We start from the raw sequence: 13,992 nt of genomic DNA, 5'->3' as shown, positions 1-13,992 counted from the left end.
GCATTGCAGAAAATACTTCGGAACTATACAAAGAACTGCTAGAAAACGAAAAGAAGAATTTTCAGTTGGTCAGGTCTGCTGCTAGAGACCTCGGTGGAATACCTGCAATGATCCATCACTCAGATATGTCAAATACAATTCCCGACGAGAAGGTAAGTAAAAGTTTCTTAACCAATAATACCTCTTAATAATCAGAGTCTCAGATGACAGGAAGTTTTATATTCTCTGTCTCATGGCAACTTCTGTTTTCATCTTTTATGTTATCTCTTAGGTGGTTATTACCTATTTGTCATTTCTTTGTGCAAGGCTTTTGGATCTTCGTAAAGAAACGAGAGCCGCTCGACTTATACAAACAACTTGGAGAAAATATAAGCTAAAAAAAGATCTAAAACACCATCAGGTACTCCTCAAAAATGAAAAAACACTATAACCTAAACTGTAGTTCATAAGATGTCAGCTGATTGATTCTTGATACTGTTCTTACGTTTTACCGAGGTAGGAAATTACTGAGGTAATTTTCATAATCCTGTGTGTTTCGAGTTGGGGATGAATGTTTTCCCCTAACTGCTCATGTTTCCTTCATTCAGTATTTCTTCCAGCCTCTGCCATCCTTTCACTTAATCTGCTCCAGGGGACATGGAGTACCTTAACCACGTTGTAAATTGGTGAAAAGTTAACTGGGGAGGCCTGACTCAGCTCTTCCCTCCTTCCTCCTGGACTCTGACTTGCCTCCAGGAAACAGGAGGCAATTTTTAATTTTTCATGCTGTGCTCTGGAAGGCTTGACCTCAACCGGTGCCATTCGAGCCTGGGTGTCACCTGCCTGATTCTGCAGTTCAATTAGCCAACTCATTTTGTCTGCCATGAAACTGTCTTCTAGGTTATCCTTTGTTAGTTTAAAAGTGGCATTTTGGTTTCCATCCTTTTATTTCTCAAAATGTTTAGGACCTAAGCACAGGGAGAAGGATGTTATTTACTGTTTTCCTTTGCAACCCCAATAGTATGAATTTTGCATTAACATAAAATAAGAGTTTTCTTGAGTTCTGAGAAAAATGTCATTTTTAACAATCTGAGAAATGGTCTCCTTGATCAAATTGAACAAACTATTTTAATCCTTTTATCTCAGTACTCTTTCCAGTAATGATGCTGTATTTATTTGGAGAAATCAAAGAAGCAGCCATGCTTCAGAAATCTTATCAGATCTGTTTCAGAAGAACATTTCACCCAGGATTGCTCCTCGGTTTTGAATTACAATGCACTTATGATAAAGTTCTTAGTAGTTGTAAAGTAGCTAAATGTTGGTGAATCATAAACATACCATGTTTTCTCTCACACCATATCAGACCTGGAAATAACACTGATTGAAATAATCTGCTCTGGCCACACTAAGTCTTGGTAGTAACTTTTGGGAAGCAGGCAGTGGCTTACACTCGCAAGGGGTCTTCTCTGCTGCCACGTATTCTCTGTGCCTTCCTTCGCCCCTTACCTTCCCAGGGTCTGCCTCCTTGCCCACATATCCTTGGAGGATAACTTGCACTTCTGGAGGCTTCTCGGAGAATTGTTTCAGGAAAGTTTTCAGGGAGGGCACCCTCCTGGCCAGTCCTCAAATTAGTTCATTAATTCTTTTTATATGGCAATAAATGAGACATTTAAGATTTTAAGAAACAGGTATCAATTAGATTTTTTTTTTGTAATGAAATCTTAGTTTTCTGCTTAAGGTAATCTTGTATTAATCACATATCAATTACAGAAATTTCTTAGCTTTTTCCTCACAAGATCCCTTTTCTTGATTTATTTCCTTTGTCCAAGTATTGGAAATTTCCCTTTTTTTTTTTGAAAACCACTGCTTCTCTCCTTTCTCCAGGTGACAATACTTCTTTTCTTATACAATTACACTAAGATCCAAGTATACCTCTTCATTTGCTTTTGGGAACATTAAGCAGCAGGTGCCCTTCATATTCCTGTAGAAATATCACAAGCCAGTAAGCACATAAACATTACCTTGAGGTAGCTATTTTCCAGGTTCTATATTTTCCTTTAGTCATTATTGTAATCTAGATAAACTATTTATTGAGAATAGAATGGTTCAAGCTCTTGTGATGGAGAAGCATTGGCTAAACAGCCCAAATTCCCTGACGAATGAAGCAGGCTTATCCAAGGGTCCCCAATACATTCTACCTCTTAGTTCTTCCTAAGTGAATAGGCACCAGTTCCAAAGCAAAGTAAATCCTTTACATATACAAAGCAAAATAAAAATAAACTGGTAACAGGTTGGCTCAGCCACATGGTAGAATTAAAAATGATGACATGTGGTCAGTTACTGTGGGTTTGGGAACTTTTGCCATTGGTTTATGTAAGTTTTCAAATTGCTAGTTGGTTTGCCTTTGGTTTATGTAAGTTTTCAAATTGCTAGTTGCTAGTTTTTGTAATATATTTGGCTCTTTGAACTTATCTACTTTCCTTCTGTAGCTTTTCTAATGTCACATACAATTGTTCCACATTTGTTTGCTTGAGATTGAGATGATCTACAAGCTGAATTCAGTTTCATTTTACGTCAACTTATTGCATCCAAAAATGCCCCTGGTCCTTATAGCTTTTGACTCAAAAGCTACTTTTGAACTGCATCGTATTCTTTATTAAGCTAATAAGTTGGGTGCTTTTTATTCCCCTGAAATATTTTTCTTTTAAATTGTGGTAAAGAACACATATCATAAAATATACCATCTTAACTGTTTTTTAGGTTATTCCTAGTTTTTAACTTTACCGAACACTACCATTTGTAGTGTTAAGTATATTTGCATTGTGGTGAAACAGATCTCCTGAAATTATTCAATTTGGAGAACTGCAACTTTGTACTCATTAACAATTCCCCATTTCCTCTCCCACTTATCCCTGGTAACTACCTTTCTACTTTCTATTTTGACTACTTTAGATACCTAATATAAGTGGAATCATACAGTATATTCGTCCTTGTGTGACTGGCTTCTTTCACTTAGCATATGCCCTCAAGTTTCACCCATGTTGTAGCCTGCAGCAGAATTTCCTTCATTTTAAAGGCTGCATAGTATTCCATTGTGTGTTTATACCACATTTTGTTTATCCATTCAATGGGCATTTGGGTTACTTCCACCTCTGGGCTATTGTGAATAATGCTGCTATGAACAGGAGTGTACAAATCCCTCTTTTCGACCCCGTTTTCAGTTCTTTTGGAGATCTACCTAAAAGTGGTATTGCTGGATCATATGGTAATTCTATTTTTGATTTTTTTTGAAGAACCACTATACTGTTTTCCAATAGTAGTCACTGTGGGTTGCATTTTACAATCCCACCAATAGTGAACAAAGATTCCAGTTACTCCATGATCCCTGCCAGCAGTTGTTGTTTTCTGTTTGTTTGTTTGTTTGTAGTAGTTTAGAGATATCTCATTGTGATTTTGATACACATTTCTCTGATGATTAGTGTTGTTGAGCATCTTTTCATATTCTTTTTGGCCATTTGTATGTCATCTTTGGTGAAATATTTTCGTTTGCCCATATTTTAACTGGGTTATTTGATTTTTTATTTGATTTTTTATTGTTGAGTTGTAACAGTTCTTTATATACTCTAGATACAAGTTCCTTATTAGATATATGATTTGCAAATTTGTTTTTCAGTATGTAGGTTTCTTTTTCACTCTGTTGATTGTGTCCTTTGATGAACAAAATTTTTTGTTTGATGTAATCCCATTTTGTCTAATTTTTGCTTTTGTACCTGGGCTTTTAGTGTCATATCTCATAAATCATTGCTAAATCCAATGTTATGAAAATTTACCCTACGTTTTCTACTAAGAGTTTTATACCTTTGGGTTGAATGTTTAGGACTTTCATCCAGTTTGAGTTAATAAATGTATAGTGTGTGAGATAAGGGTCCAACTTCACTCTTTGTTATGTTGGTATCCAAACACCAGTTTTCACAACACCATTCATTGAAGAGACTGTCCCTTTCCCATTGAGTGGTCTTGGCACCCTTGTTAAAGATCAATTGCCCAGTTACATGGGGGTTTATTTCTGGGAAGTCTATTCTATTACGTTGGTCTATATATCTGTCTTTATGCTGGTTCCACACTGTTTGATTATTGTAGCATTGTGATATGTTTTGAAATTGTGGGTGTTGGTGAAGTGGGGTGTGCTTTTAACTTGGATCTTTATAGCCTTAAAGGCCACAGGCTTCACAGGTCACTGACAATGATGTTAGATGGCTTAATCCACTTGTTGGACATAATTCCTTAGCCTAATTTTAGAACTTTCTAGTCTTTCCTTGCTCAAGGGTGTGATCCAATATATGGCCCCCACCATTTCTTAGTATATGTTTCAGTCCATTAGTTCCCTTTTTCCTCTGTCAGAATAGCAGTTTGATCCCTTCGCTAGGAAACTGCTAATCTCTGTGTAGAGCCCACTCTTGCGTAGTGCGCTGTCCCAGACAGCAAAGCAAAGGGTTATCAGACGATCTTTAAGTTGTTCCTTTTCACTAGATGAATAATTTATATTCCAGTTTCTAATTCAGGTGAACTGAAGTGATAGATCTAGCCTTGAAGAGTATAGCAAAATGATTAAGAGCACGAACTCTGAAGCCAGACTACCTACGTCCAATCCTGTCCATCCTCCTGGTGGACTGACTATCTACCTGACCACTCAGCCCCAGTTTCCTCATGGCCATGAGAGTAGTGCCTGTTCATCTGTTCTTAACAGTTGTTGTGAGGTTGGATGAATCATTCCTGCAGTGTTTAGAATGGTGCCTGACACCTGGTATTTAATCTTTTATTATTCATATTAATTCATGATTAGAAGTAAGAAGTAGAGATGTGCAGGGCACTGGCCTCTAGTGCTTCCCAGGGCAGCCAGCTCCTCTCTGGCCACCGACGCTGCAGGGCAGTCCTGCCATCACTTATCACAACCCAGTACTCTGTTCTCTTCAGCCTCTATGGCTTAAAACCACAATGTATTCTGGGGGTAAAGGAGGGTATTTTGCCTTTCCTTTTTTGTGAATTCCTTTCTTCAAATTGTAGCAAAACAGTACCACCTTATACTGTAAAGCATTTTGTTTTAGAGTCTCTTTTCTTCTCCTACAATCCATCCCTTTCTCAAAAATCAAACATGTATTCACTGCACCATAATCTGAGACACATACCACATTTAAATTGACTTTATATTGATTACCGATGATCTGTGATAAATCAAACATGTCTGTGATCATTATCTTAGGATGATATTTCCTAGGAATCTTTGTTTTATCATATAAATATATCTGCAATCTATTCAATATGTTCAACAATATATCAGCTCTTTCAACATGCCCAGAAGTGTCTATACTCCAAAGATGAGCATATTTTACAGTAAGTCTGGGGGACATTTTATTTCCAGGATCAATTTGATTAATATTTAACAGGTGATTTTCTTACAAATAATGGTTTAGGGTCTTAAGTGATTAAGTGTTTTTTTTTTTTTTAGAAGAGAGACAAAGCTGCAAGAATTATTCAGTCAGCTATAATCAATTTTCTAACTAAACGACGATTTAAAAAGGAGGTCAACGCAGCATTGGTCATTCAGAAATATTGGCGAAGACTCTTAGCAAAGAGAAAATTATTAATGTTAAAAAAGGAAAAACTAGAAAAAGTTCAAAATAAATCAGCATCTGTTATTCAGGTATAGTATTCTGAATTTTTGAATTTAAAAAGGTTTAATGACATTTTTAAGAAAGTAAAAATGATAAAGTTTTAAATTATTATATTTTAGGCTTCTATATTTTATCTAGTACTTAACCTTAACAAATATTTGATAACCTCCCTACTACATGTAAAACTCTTGGCTGTGTTCAGCATAAGGGTCAAACAAATCGAAACACCTCCTTTGCTCTGAAGGAGGGAACAGTCTAATTCTGTACCCCGTGCTGTCTTCTTTGTTTTACATTAGAGGTTTGCAATCTTCCACTGTGGGTCATGCTGGTACACTGTACCCTTCTACCTTGTATATCCATAAACCCAGCCACTCTCTTTTTCATCTCTACTATGAGTCCTGGAAACTTTTCTTTGGGGATAACTGTACATCTTCCTCTCTAGCCCACTTAGTTGGCAAGTGCTGGAAATACTACTTATAATCAGTTTATAGAGTGCCTATGTAATTTTTCTACTGAGTAAAAAAAAAAATTTAACTTATCTACTTTTTTTTTCTTCTGATGATAGCTGTAGGTTTGTGTAAATGTTCTTATTAAACTGAGGAGGTTCCCCTCTACTCTTAGTCTGTTGAGATATTTCTTTCCCTTTTTTTTTCCCAGTCCTTTTTTTTTCTTTCTTGTTCAGCCTAGAGAATTTGTATTGATCTCCAAGTTCATTGATTCTTCTGTCATCTCCATTCTGCTACTGAGCCATGCCAGTGAGGTTTTTTTGTGCTGTTGTCTTGGTTATTGTGTTTTCAGTTCTAATATTCCCATTTGGTTCTTAGTTGTATCTTTGATGGTTTTTTTCTGAGACGTTTAATCCTTCCATTAGTGCCCGCCACATCTTAGCAATATTTGGAGTGTTTTGGACAAAGGAATGGTCTTATTGCGAGAAGAACGTCCAGAGCTTGATGACCAGTAGCCGGGATCCGCTTGAGACTTCGTAGCTCGCATGTCACTTGGATAACTAAGGAGTTAGGGAACGTGGGGTGGTTGGGAAGGAAGCAAGAGGAAAAAGCTTTATTACTTCTCAAGTCTTTCCAGAATCCTACTTTTTAACCATGTATCTATAATTCCTAAATTTTATTCTTAATGAAAATACTGACTCAGAGAGTGATCTGGCTCAGTGATATTTCTCAAAATCCTGTGTTGACGTTACCAGGCCTGTAACACAGGGTCCCTCCTATAAACAGTTTTCAATCATTATAAGATAGCTTAGCAACCTTGATAAAAGGGGAAAATATAAGGTCCAGAGATACATTCATAGAAGATTACTTAGAATCAATAGACAGCAGAATATTACTCTAGTATCATTTTAAATCTTCTATTATTCTAATATAACATAAACTTGTTTATATTTCTCATGTCTCCTGAATACAAATGCCTTATAAATATCATTAGTTTGGATTGGCTACAGTTGTATCAACACAGAAACGAAACTATAAACAAAAGAGACAAGTATCTTCTTCAAAAATATATCACTTTTAAAATGAATGTCTTTGTTTTTAAGCAAAATGTTAGAAAATTAATACTTTCAAGGGTGTTAAGTATAGAAAGATGTGTCTGTTTTACTTTGTGTCCTTTCTTACCTTTTTCAGAGATATTGGAGAAGATATTCCACTAGGAAACAGTTTCTGAAACTAAAATATTATTCAATCATCCTGCAATCTAGGATAAGAATGATCATTGCTGTTGCTTCTTACAAACGATATCTTTGGGCTGCAGTTACAATTCAGAGGCATTGGCGTGCTTGTTTAAGAAGAAAGCAGGATCAACAGAGATATGAAATGCTAAGATCATCAACCCTTATAATCCAGTCTGCATTCAGAAGATGGAGGCAACGTAAAATGCAGCTACAAACAGAAGCTGCAATAACACTGCAAAGAGCTTTTAGAGAATGGTGTGTCAGGAAACACGTTAAAGAAGAGAAAGCTGCCATGGTCATACAATCCTGGTACAGGATGCAGAGAGAATTACGGAAATACATTCATATTAGATCTTGTGTTGTCATCATTCAGACAAGATTTCGGTGCTTTCAAGCCCAAAAGTTATATAAAAGGAAAAAAGAGTCTATTCTGTCTCTCCAGAAGTACTACAAAGCATATCTGAAAGGAAAGGTTGAGCGCACCAGCTATTTGCAGAAACGGGCTGCGGCCATCCGACTACAGGCCGCTTTCAGGGGAATGAAAGCTCGTAATTTACACAAACAGATCGCCGCCGCTTGTGTCTTTCAGTCATACTGGAGAATGAGACAGGACAGACTTCGATTTCTAAACCTTAAGAAAAATATTATCAGATTGCAGGCACACATAAGGAAGCATCAACAGTTACAGAAATATAAGAAGATGAAGAAAGCTGCCCTTGTAATTCAGATCCATTTTCGAGCTTACATTTCAGCCAAGAAAGTTCTAGCTTCTTACCAGAAGACACGATCTGCTGTCATTGTTCTGCAGTCTGCATATAGAGGGATGCAGGCCAGGAAAAAGTTTATTCGCATCCTCACATCTGTTATAAGGATTCAATCATATTACAGGGCTTACGTTTCCAGAAAAAAATTTCTGAGGCTAAAAAATGCTGCAGTAAAGTTACAATCCATTGTCAAGATGAAGCAAACTCGTAAACAATATTTACATTTAAGAGCAGCCGCACTAAAGAGAGAAGAACACATGCGGGCATCTTGCATCAAACTGCAAGCTTTTGTCAGAGGGTACCTGGTTCGAAAGCAAGTGAGGTTGCAGAGAAAAGCTGCTGTTTCACTACAGTCTCACTTCAGGATGAGAAAGATGCGCCTGTACTACCTGAAACTCTATAAAGCAACTGTTGTCATTCAGAATTACTATCGTGCATACAAAGCACAGGTCAATCAGAGGAAGAACTTCTTGCAAGTCAAAAGAGCAGTTATCTGCTTGCAGGCCGCTCACAGAGGTTATAAGGTACGCCAGCTAATCAAACAACAATCTACAGCTGCTCTTAAAATTCAAACTGCTTTTAGAGGCTTCAGTAAGAGGATGAAATATCAATCTGTGCTTCAGTCTACTGTCAAGATTCAGAGATGGTACAGGACACGCAAGACTGTTTCTGACATAAGAACACATTTTTTAAAGACAAGGGCAGCTGTGATTTCTCTACAGTCCGCTTACCGTGGCTGGAAAGTTCGGAAGCAGATCAGAAGGGAACATCAAGCTGCAGTGAAGATTCAGTCTGCTTTCAGAATGGCCAAGGCCCAGAAAGAGTTCGGGTTGTTAAAAACGGCAGCATCTGTCATCCAGCAACATCTGAGAGCGTGGGCTGCAGGGAGGAGGGCACGGATGGAGTACACCGCGCTCCGCCTTGCAGCCGTGATGCTCCAGTCCACGTGGAGAGGCAGAGCAGCCAGAAGACAGATTCAGAAGCAACACACATGTGCTGTCCTCATACAGTCGTGCTACCGAATGTACGTGCAGCGAAAGAAGTGGAAAATCATGAAAAAAGCGGCTGGCCTGATTCAAATGTTCTATCGGGCCTACAGTACTGGGAGAAAACAGCATCATTTGTATTTGAAAACCAAAGCAGCAATAGTAATCCTACAGTCAGCTTACCGAGGTATGAGAGTGAGGAAAAAAAGAAAAGAGCACCACAAGGCAGCAGCCACTATACAATCTAGTTACAGAGCTTACCAAACCAAAAAGAAGTACGCCACCTACAGAGCGTCAGCTGTTATAATTCAGAGGTGGTATCGAGATAGCAAAATTGCAGACCGTCAGCGTAAGGAATATCTTACTTTAAAGAAGGCGGCTGTGAAAATCCAAGCTGTGTATAGAGGTGTTACAGTAAGAAGACAGACTCAGCACATGCACACAGCAGCCACTCTTATTAAAGCCGTGTTTAAAATGCAGCAATCAAGGAGGCGATATCATCAAATGAGAACAGCAGCCGTCATAATTCAGGTAAGGTACAGAGCATATCATCAGGGTAGAACTCAACGTGCAAAGTACCTGACAACTTTGAAAGCTGTTACCATCCTCCAGGCCGGTTTCAGAGGAGGACGAGTTAGACAGACCCTGAGAAGGATGCAGACCGCAGCAACACTCATCCAGTCCCACTACAGAAGACACAGACAACAAGCTTATTTTAATAAGTTGAAGAAGGTGACAAGAATGGTGCAGCAAAAGTACCGGGCAGTGAGGGAAAGGAACATACAATTTCAAAGGTATAACAAACTGAGACATTCTGTAATCTGCCTTCAGGCTGCTTTTAGGGGGATGGAAGCTAGAAGACACTTAAAAGTCATGCACTCAGCCGCGGCTCTGATTCAGAGGAGATTTAGGACTCTGATGATGAGAAAGAGATTCCTGTCTCTCAGGAATACCGCTGTGTGGATTCAGAGAAAATATCGTGCAAATGTTTGCGCAAAGCATCGCTTACAGCAGTTACTACGGTTACAAAAGGCAGCCCTCAAAATCCAGTCCTGGTACAGAGGGTGGGTGGTGAGGAAGAAGGTGCAAGAGATGCACCGGGCTGCTACCGTTCTCCAGGCGGCTTTCAGAAGGCACCGTGCACGTGTGAGATACCAGGCCTGGAGGCGCGCCTCGAGGGTCATCCAGCAGCGATACCGGGCAAGCAGGGCCAAACTGCTGCAGAGGCGGGTCTACCGCCAGCAAAGACACTCTGCTGTGGTCCTCCAGGCTGCGTTCAGGGCTATGCAAACCAGAAGACATTTGAAAAGGATGCATGCCTCTGCAACCCTGATTCAGAGCAGGTTTAGATGTTTAGTGATGAGGAGAAGGTTCCTTTCCCTCAAGAAAGCCGCCGTTTTTGTTCAGAGGAAATACCGAGCCACCGTTTGTGCCAGACGTCACTTGCACCAATCCCTGGAGTTACAGGAGGCAGTCATTACAATCCAGTCATCTTACCGAAGGCTGATGGTAAAGAAGAAGTTACAGGAGAGGCACAGGGCTGCAACCCTCATCCAGGCAACTTTCAGAATGCGCAGAACACGCCTTACCTTTCAGACCTGGAAACACGCCTCGATTCTCATTCAGCAACATTACCGAGCATACAGAGCTGCAAAATTGCAAAGAGAGCATTATGTCCAACAAAGGCATTCTGCAGTGGTCATTCAGGCTGCCTATAAGGGGATGAAAGCAAGGCAGCTTTTAAGGGAAAAGCACAGAGCTGCTGTCGTAATACAAAGCACATACAGAATGTACAGGCAGTATTTTTTCTACCAAAAGCTTCAGTGGGCTACAAAAGTAATACAAGAAAGATATAGAGCCAATAAAAAGAAAGCTCTTCAACACAATGCACTCAAGAAAGCAGCAACCTGTGTCCAAGCAGACTCTCAGGATATGATTATAAGGAGAGAGATTCAGGAAAAGCAGCATCAGGCTGCCGTTACTCTTCAGAAGCATTTTAGAGCCTTTAAAACAAGGAAGCACCGTCTCCACTTTAGAGCAAAGGTCGTTTTCGTTCAAAGGAGGTCCAGAGCGCTAGTGGCAGTGCAAACCCAGGCAGTCGTTTGTATACAGTCTTATTACAGAGGCTTTAAGGCACGAAGGGGTATCCAACGCATGCACCTGGCTGCCACCCGAATTCAGTCATTCTACCGAATGTACCGGGCCAGAGTGCATTATCAGGCAAAGAAAATGGCAGTTGTTGTTATACAGAATTATTACAGGTCGTACGCCAGAGTAAAAATGGAAAGAAAAAAATTTTTAGCCGTTCAGAAATCTGTAAGACCTCTTCAGGCTGCTTTTCGCGGCATGAAAGTTAGACAGAAATTTAAAAACACGCCCGAAGAAAAAATGGCAGTCCCTGCTACCCAATCTGCATTCTGCTGTCACAGAACTGAAACTCAGTATGAAGCTGGCCAAAGCCCAGCACTTATGGTTCAAAGGCAGTGTACAGCTTCTCTGGTCGGTCCCTTACAGGAAGCAGAGTATCATTCTGAAAGAAAGGCTGCAGTAACAATTCAAAAAGCTTTCCGTAAAATGGTCGCAAGAAGACTGGAAAAGCACGAGCGTGCTGCCGTGCGAATTCAGTCCTTCCTTCAGATGGCTGTGTATCGAAGAAGATTCATTCAGCAGAAAAGGGCGGCTATCACTTTACAGCGGTATTTCAGGAGAAGGCAAACCAGAAAACAGTTTTCATTGTATAGAGAAGCAGCAGTCGTTTTACAAAATCACCACAGAGCCTTTTTGTCTGCAAAACATCAAAGGGAAGTTTATTTACAAACAAGAAGCAGTGTTATCATTATTCAAGCTAGAATGGAAGGATTTATACAGAAACGGGAGTTTCAGAAAATTAAAGATAGCACCATAAAAATCCAGGTATTTATATGTTGAAATATAAAGCTTTCTTTCTTTCTTTGACCAATGTTTCTTAGAATTTATGAAATGAGCTTAAGCAGGTTGTAAAGATTAATACTTAGTTTACGTGGCCTTTTCATTTACCTGCCAAAATGGAACATTTTTGAGGTTGGGCAAAGGGTGCCAAAACTAATTCACCAAAGACAGCACAGAGCTGGGATTGTTCTGGGTGTGACACCCTAAGCTTGTTGCAACTATGGTTGCACAGTTAAAAGCAGAGACCTTGAGACCATCAGGTTGTAGCTGGCAGCTGTGAGCAGATATTGTTTTGAGAACAGCTGGTGGTGTCCTTGAGTCTGATACAGTTCAAGTTCTCAGTGATGTAGAGACATGTCTGAAACCACATCCGCAATGGCCACCCGGCTCCACTGTGAATGCCTGAACCACAGTTAATCCATTTTGATTTTTAAATGCGTTCTTTTCCTAATGGTTAAAGCAGATACACAACATATGTTTAATAGGCCACAAAAGAGGCTGTTCTAGTTAACATAAAGTTCAAATTAAATCCTGTATTAGCCAGAATGACTTGCCCGTACCTCAGTGTATGGAAATTTCTTCAGGATAATACAGAATGAGAAATGTATGTTGCTGGGAATGCAGAGAAGAGAAACCTGAGCTAGTCCCAGTGGTCAGAGATGGCTTCCCGGAATAAATGGCGTTTAAGTTGAGATGTTAGACTGAAGGATGAACTGGAAACAGCCAAGTAAAATGTATGGAAGGAGTATTCCAGCTGTAGGAGGTAACACGGAGTTCAAAAATGAGAGAAAACAGGTGTGCAATAACGGGTGACCTGCGACAAGGATGGCGATCCATGGAGTGAGATGTGGGCAGCTGTGTAAGACAGAAAAAGTTTAGTCTTTATCCTCTGGACTAAAAGAAGTTCTAGAGGAGTTTAACTAGGAGAAGACCAGAATCATAGTTTATTTTTAAAAATTTACTCAGATGGGATTTCCCTGGCGGTCCAGTGGTTAGGACTCAGCCCTTTCACTGCCATGGCCCGGGTTTAATCCCTGGTCACAGAACTAAGATCCCCCAAGCCTTGTGGTGCAACCGAAAAAAAAAAATTACTCAGGCAGGGATGTGGAAGATGGACTGAACTGGATGCCGGGCGGCTAGGCAGGAGACCGCAGGCAGTAGGTCAGGGAAAGTGAACCACCGTTTGGCAGAGGGCAGTGACAGCAAGATTGTCAGGGTCGGTGTGAGTGGAGGATGGGATTGGCCTTGTATAGAGTGTAAACCAGGAGCCAAGCCATCTTTATGGCTGAGGTGGCTTAGCAGATTGTACCCTTCACTGACGTGGGAACAACCGGAGGAACAGGTCTGGAGCCCGATGAGCTCGGCCTGGGGTACGTGAAGCTGACGTGACCACCACGCGTCCAGCGGGGCAGTTGCTATGTTTGCTGTAATTTAGACAGCAGTATGGATTTTGGAATTTGACTTCTACATTGTTGGCATACACGGATATTTGAACTTGTGGGAGATAGGGGATCACTTAGGGAGAATGCATAAAGTGGGCAAAAGAAGAGGGCCGAGGACTGGAGCCCTAAAGAGCATCAAAATTCAGGGGTGCTGAGTGGAGAAGCCAACATATGGTATTAAGAGGGAACAAAGAAAGCTAAAGATTGTGGTATAAAGAAGCCAAGGGTTGAGGGAGGAGGAAAGGAGTGCTCAAGTTCCAGACGCTGCCAGGAGTCAAGGACTGGTGGGTGTCAAGTGCATGTATTAGTTGGGGTTATGTTAGAAAAGCCAAAATAACAATCTTAGGAAAATTCAACTGTTTTTTCTTTCTTTTAGTAATTAGTTGTTGGGTTTTTAGGGTTTTTTTAAAATTATTTATTTTTGGCTACATTGGGTCTTTGTTGTTGCACAGGGGCTTTCTCTAGTTGCTGCGAGCAGGGGTTACTCTTTGTTGCGGTGCGCGGGCTTCTCATTGCGCTGGCTTCTCGTTGCAGAGC

At 40.2% G+C, this 13,992-nt stretch overlaps 1 protein-coding gene across 3 annotated transcripts in view; it reads left to right on the top strand.

Moving 5' to 3' along the window:
* The window catches only part of ASPM (assembly factor for spindle microtubules), a 58,560-nt gene that overhangs the window by 30,591 nt on the left and 13,977 nt on the right, over window positions 1-13,992 (top strand). Inside the window, exons 15-18 of one of the 3 annotated variants that reach the window (XM_060091456.1) lie at window positions 10-152; window positions 272-400; window positions 5,486-5,680; window positions 7,289-9,616. In XM_060091456.1, the coding sequence (XP_059947439.1) occupies window positions 10-152; window positions 272-400; window positions 5,486-5,680; window positions 7,289-9,616 (2,795 nt within the window). Of the gene's footprint in view, window positions 1-9; window positions 153-271; window positions 401-5,485; window positions 5,681-7,288; window positions 11,999-13,992 lie in introns of all 3 variants that reach the window. The other 2 variants (XM_060091455.1, XM_060091457.1) reach the window with 2 other exon arrangements.

The sequence above is a fragment of the Mesoplodon densirostris genome, chromosome 2, assembly GCF_025265405.1.
Source record: "Mesoplodon densirostris isolate mMesDen1 chromosome 2, mMesDen1 primary haplotype, whole genome shotgun sequence".
In the NCBI taxonomy this organism is placed as follows: Eukaryota; Metazoa; Chordata; class Mammalia; order Artiodactyla; family Ziphiidae; genus Mesoplodon; species Mesoplodon densirostris.
Note: the sequence above shows the minus strand (reverse complement) of the source record. Positions and strands in the feature narration are given on the sequence as shown.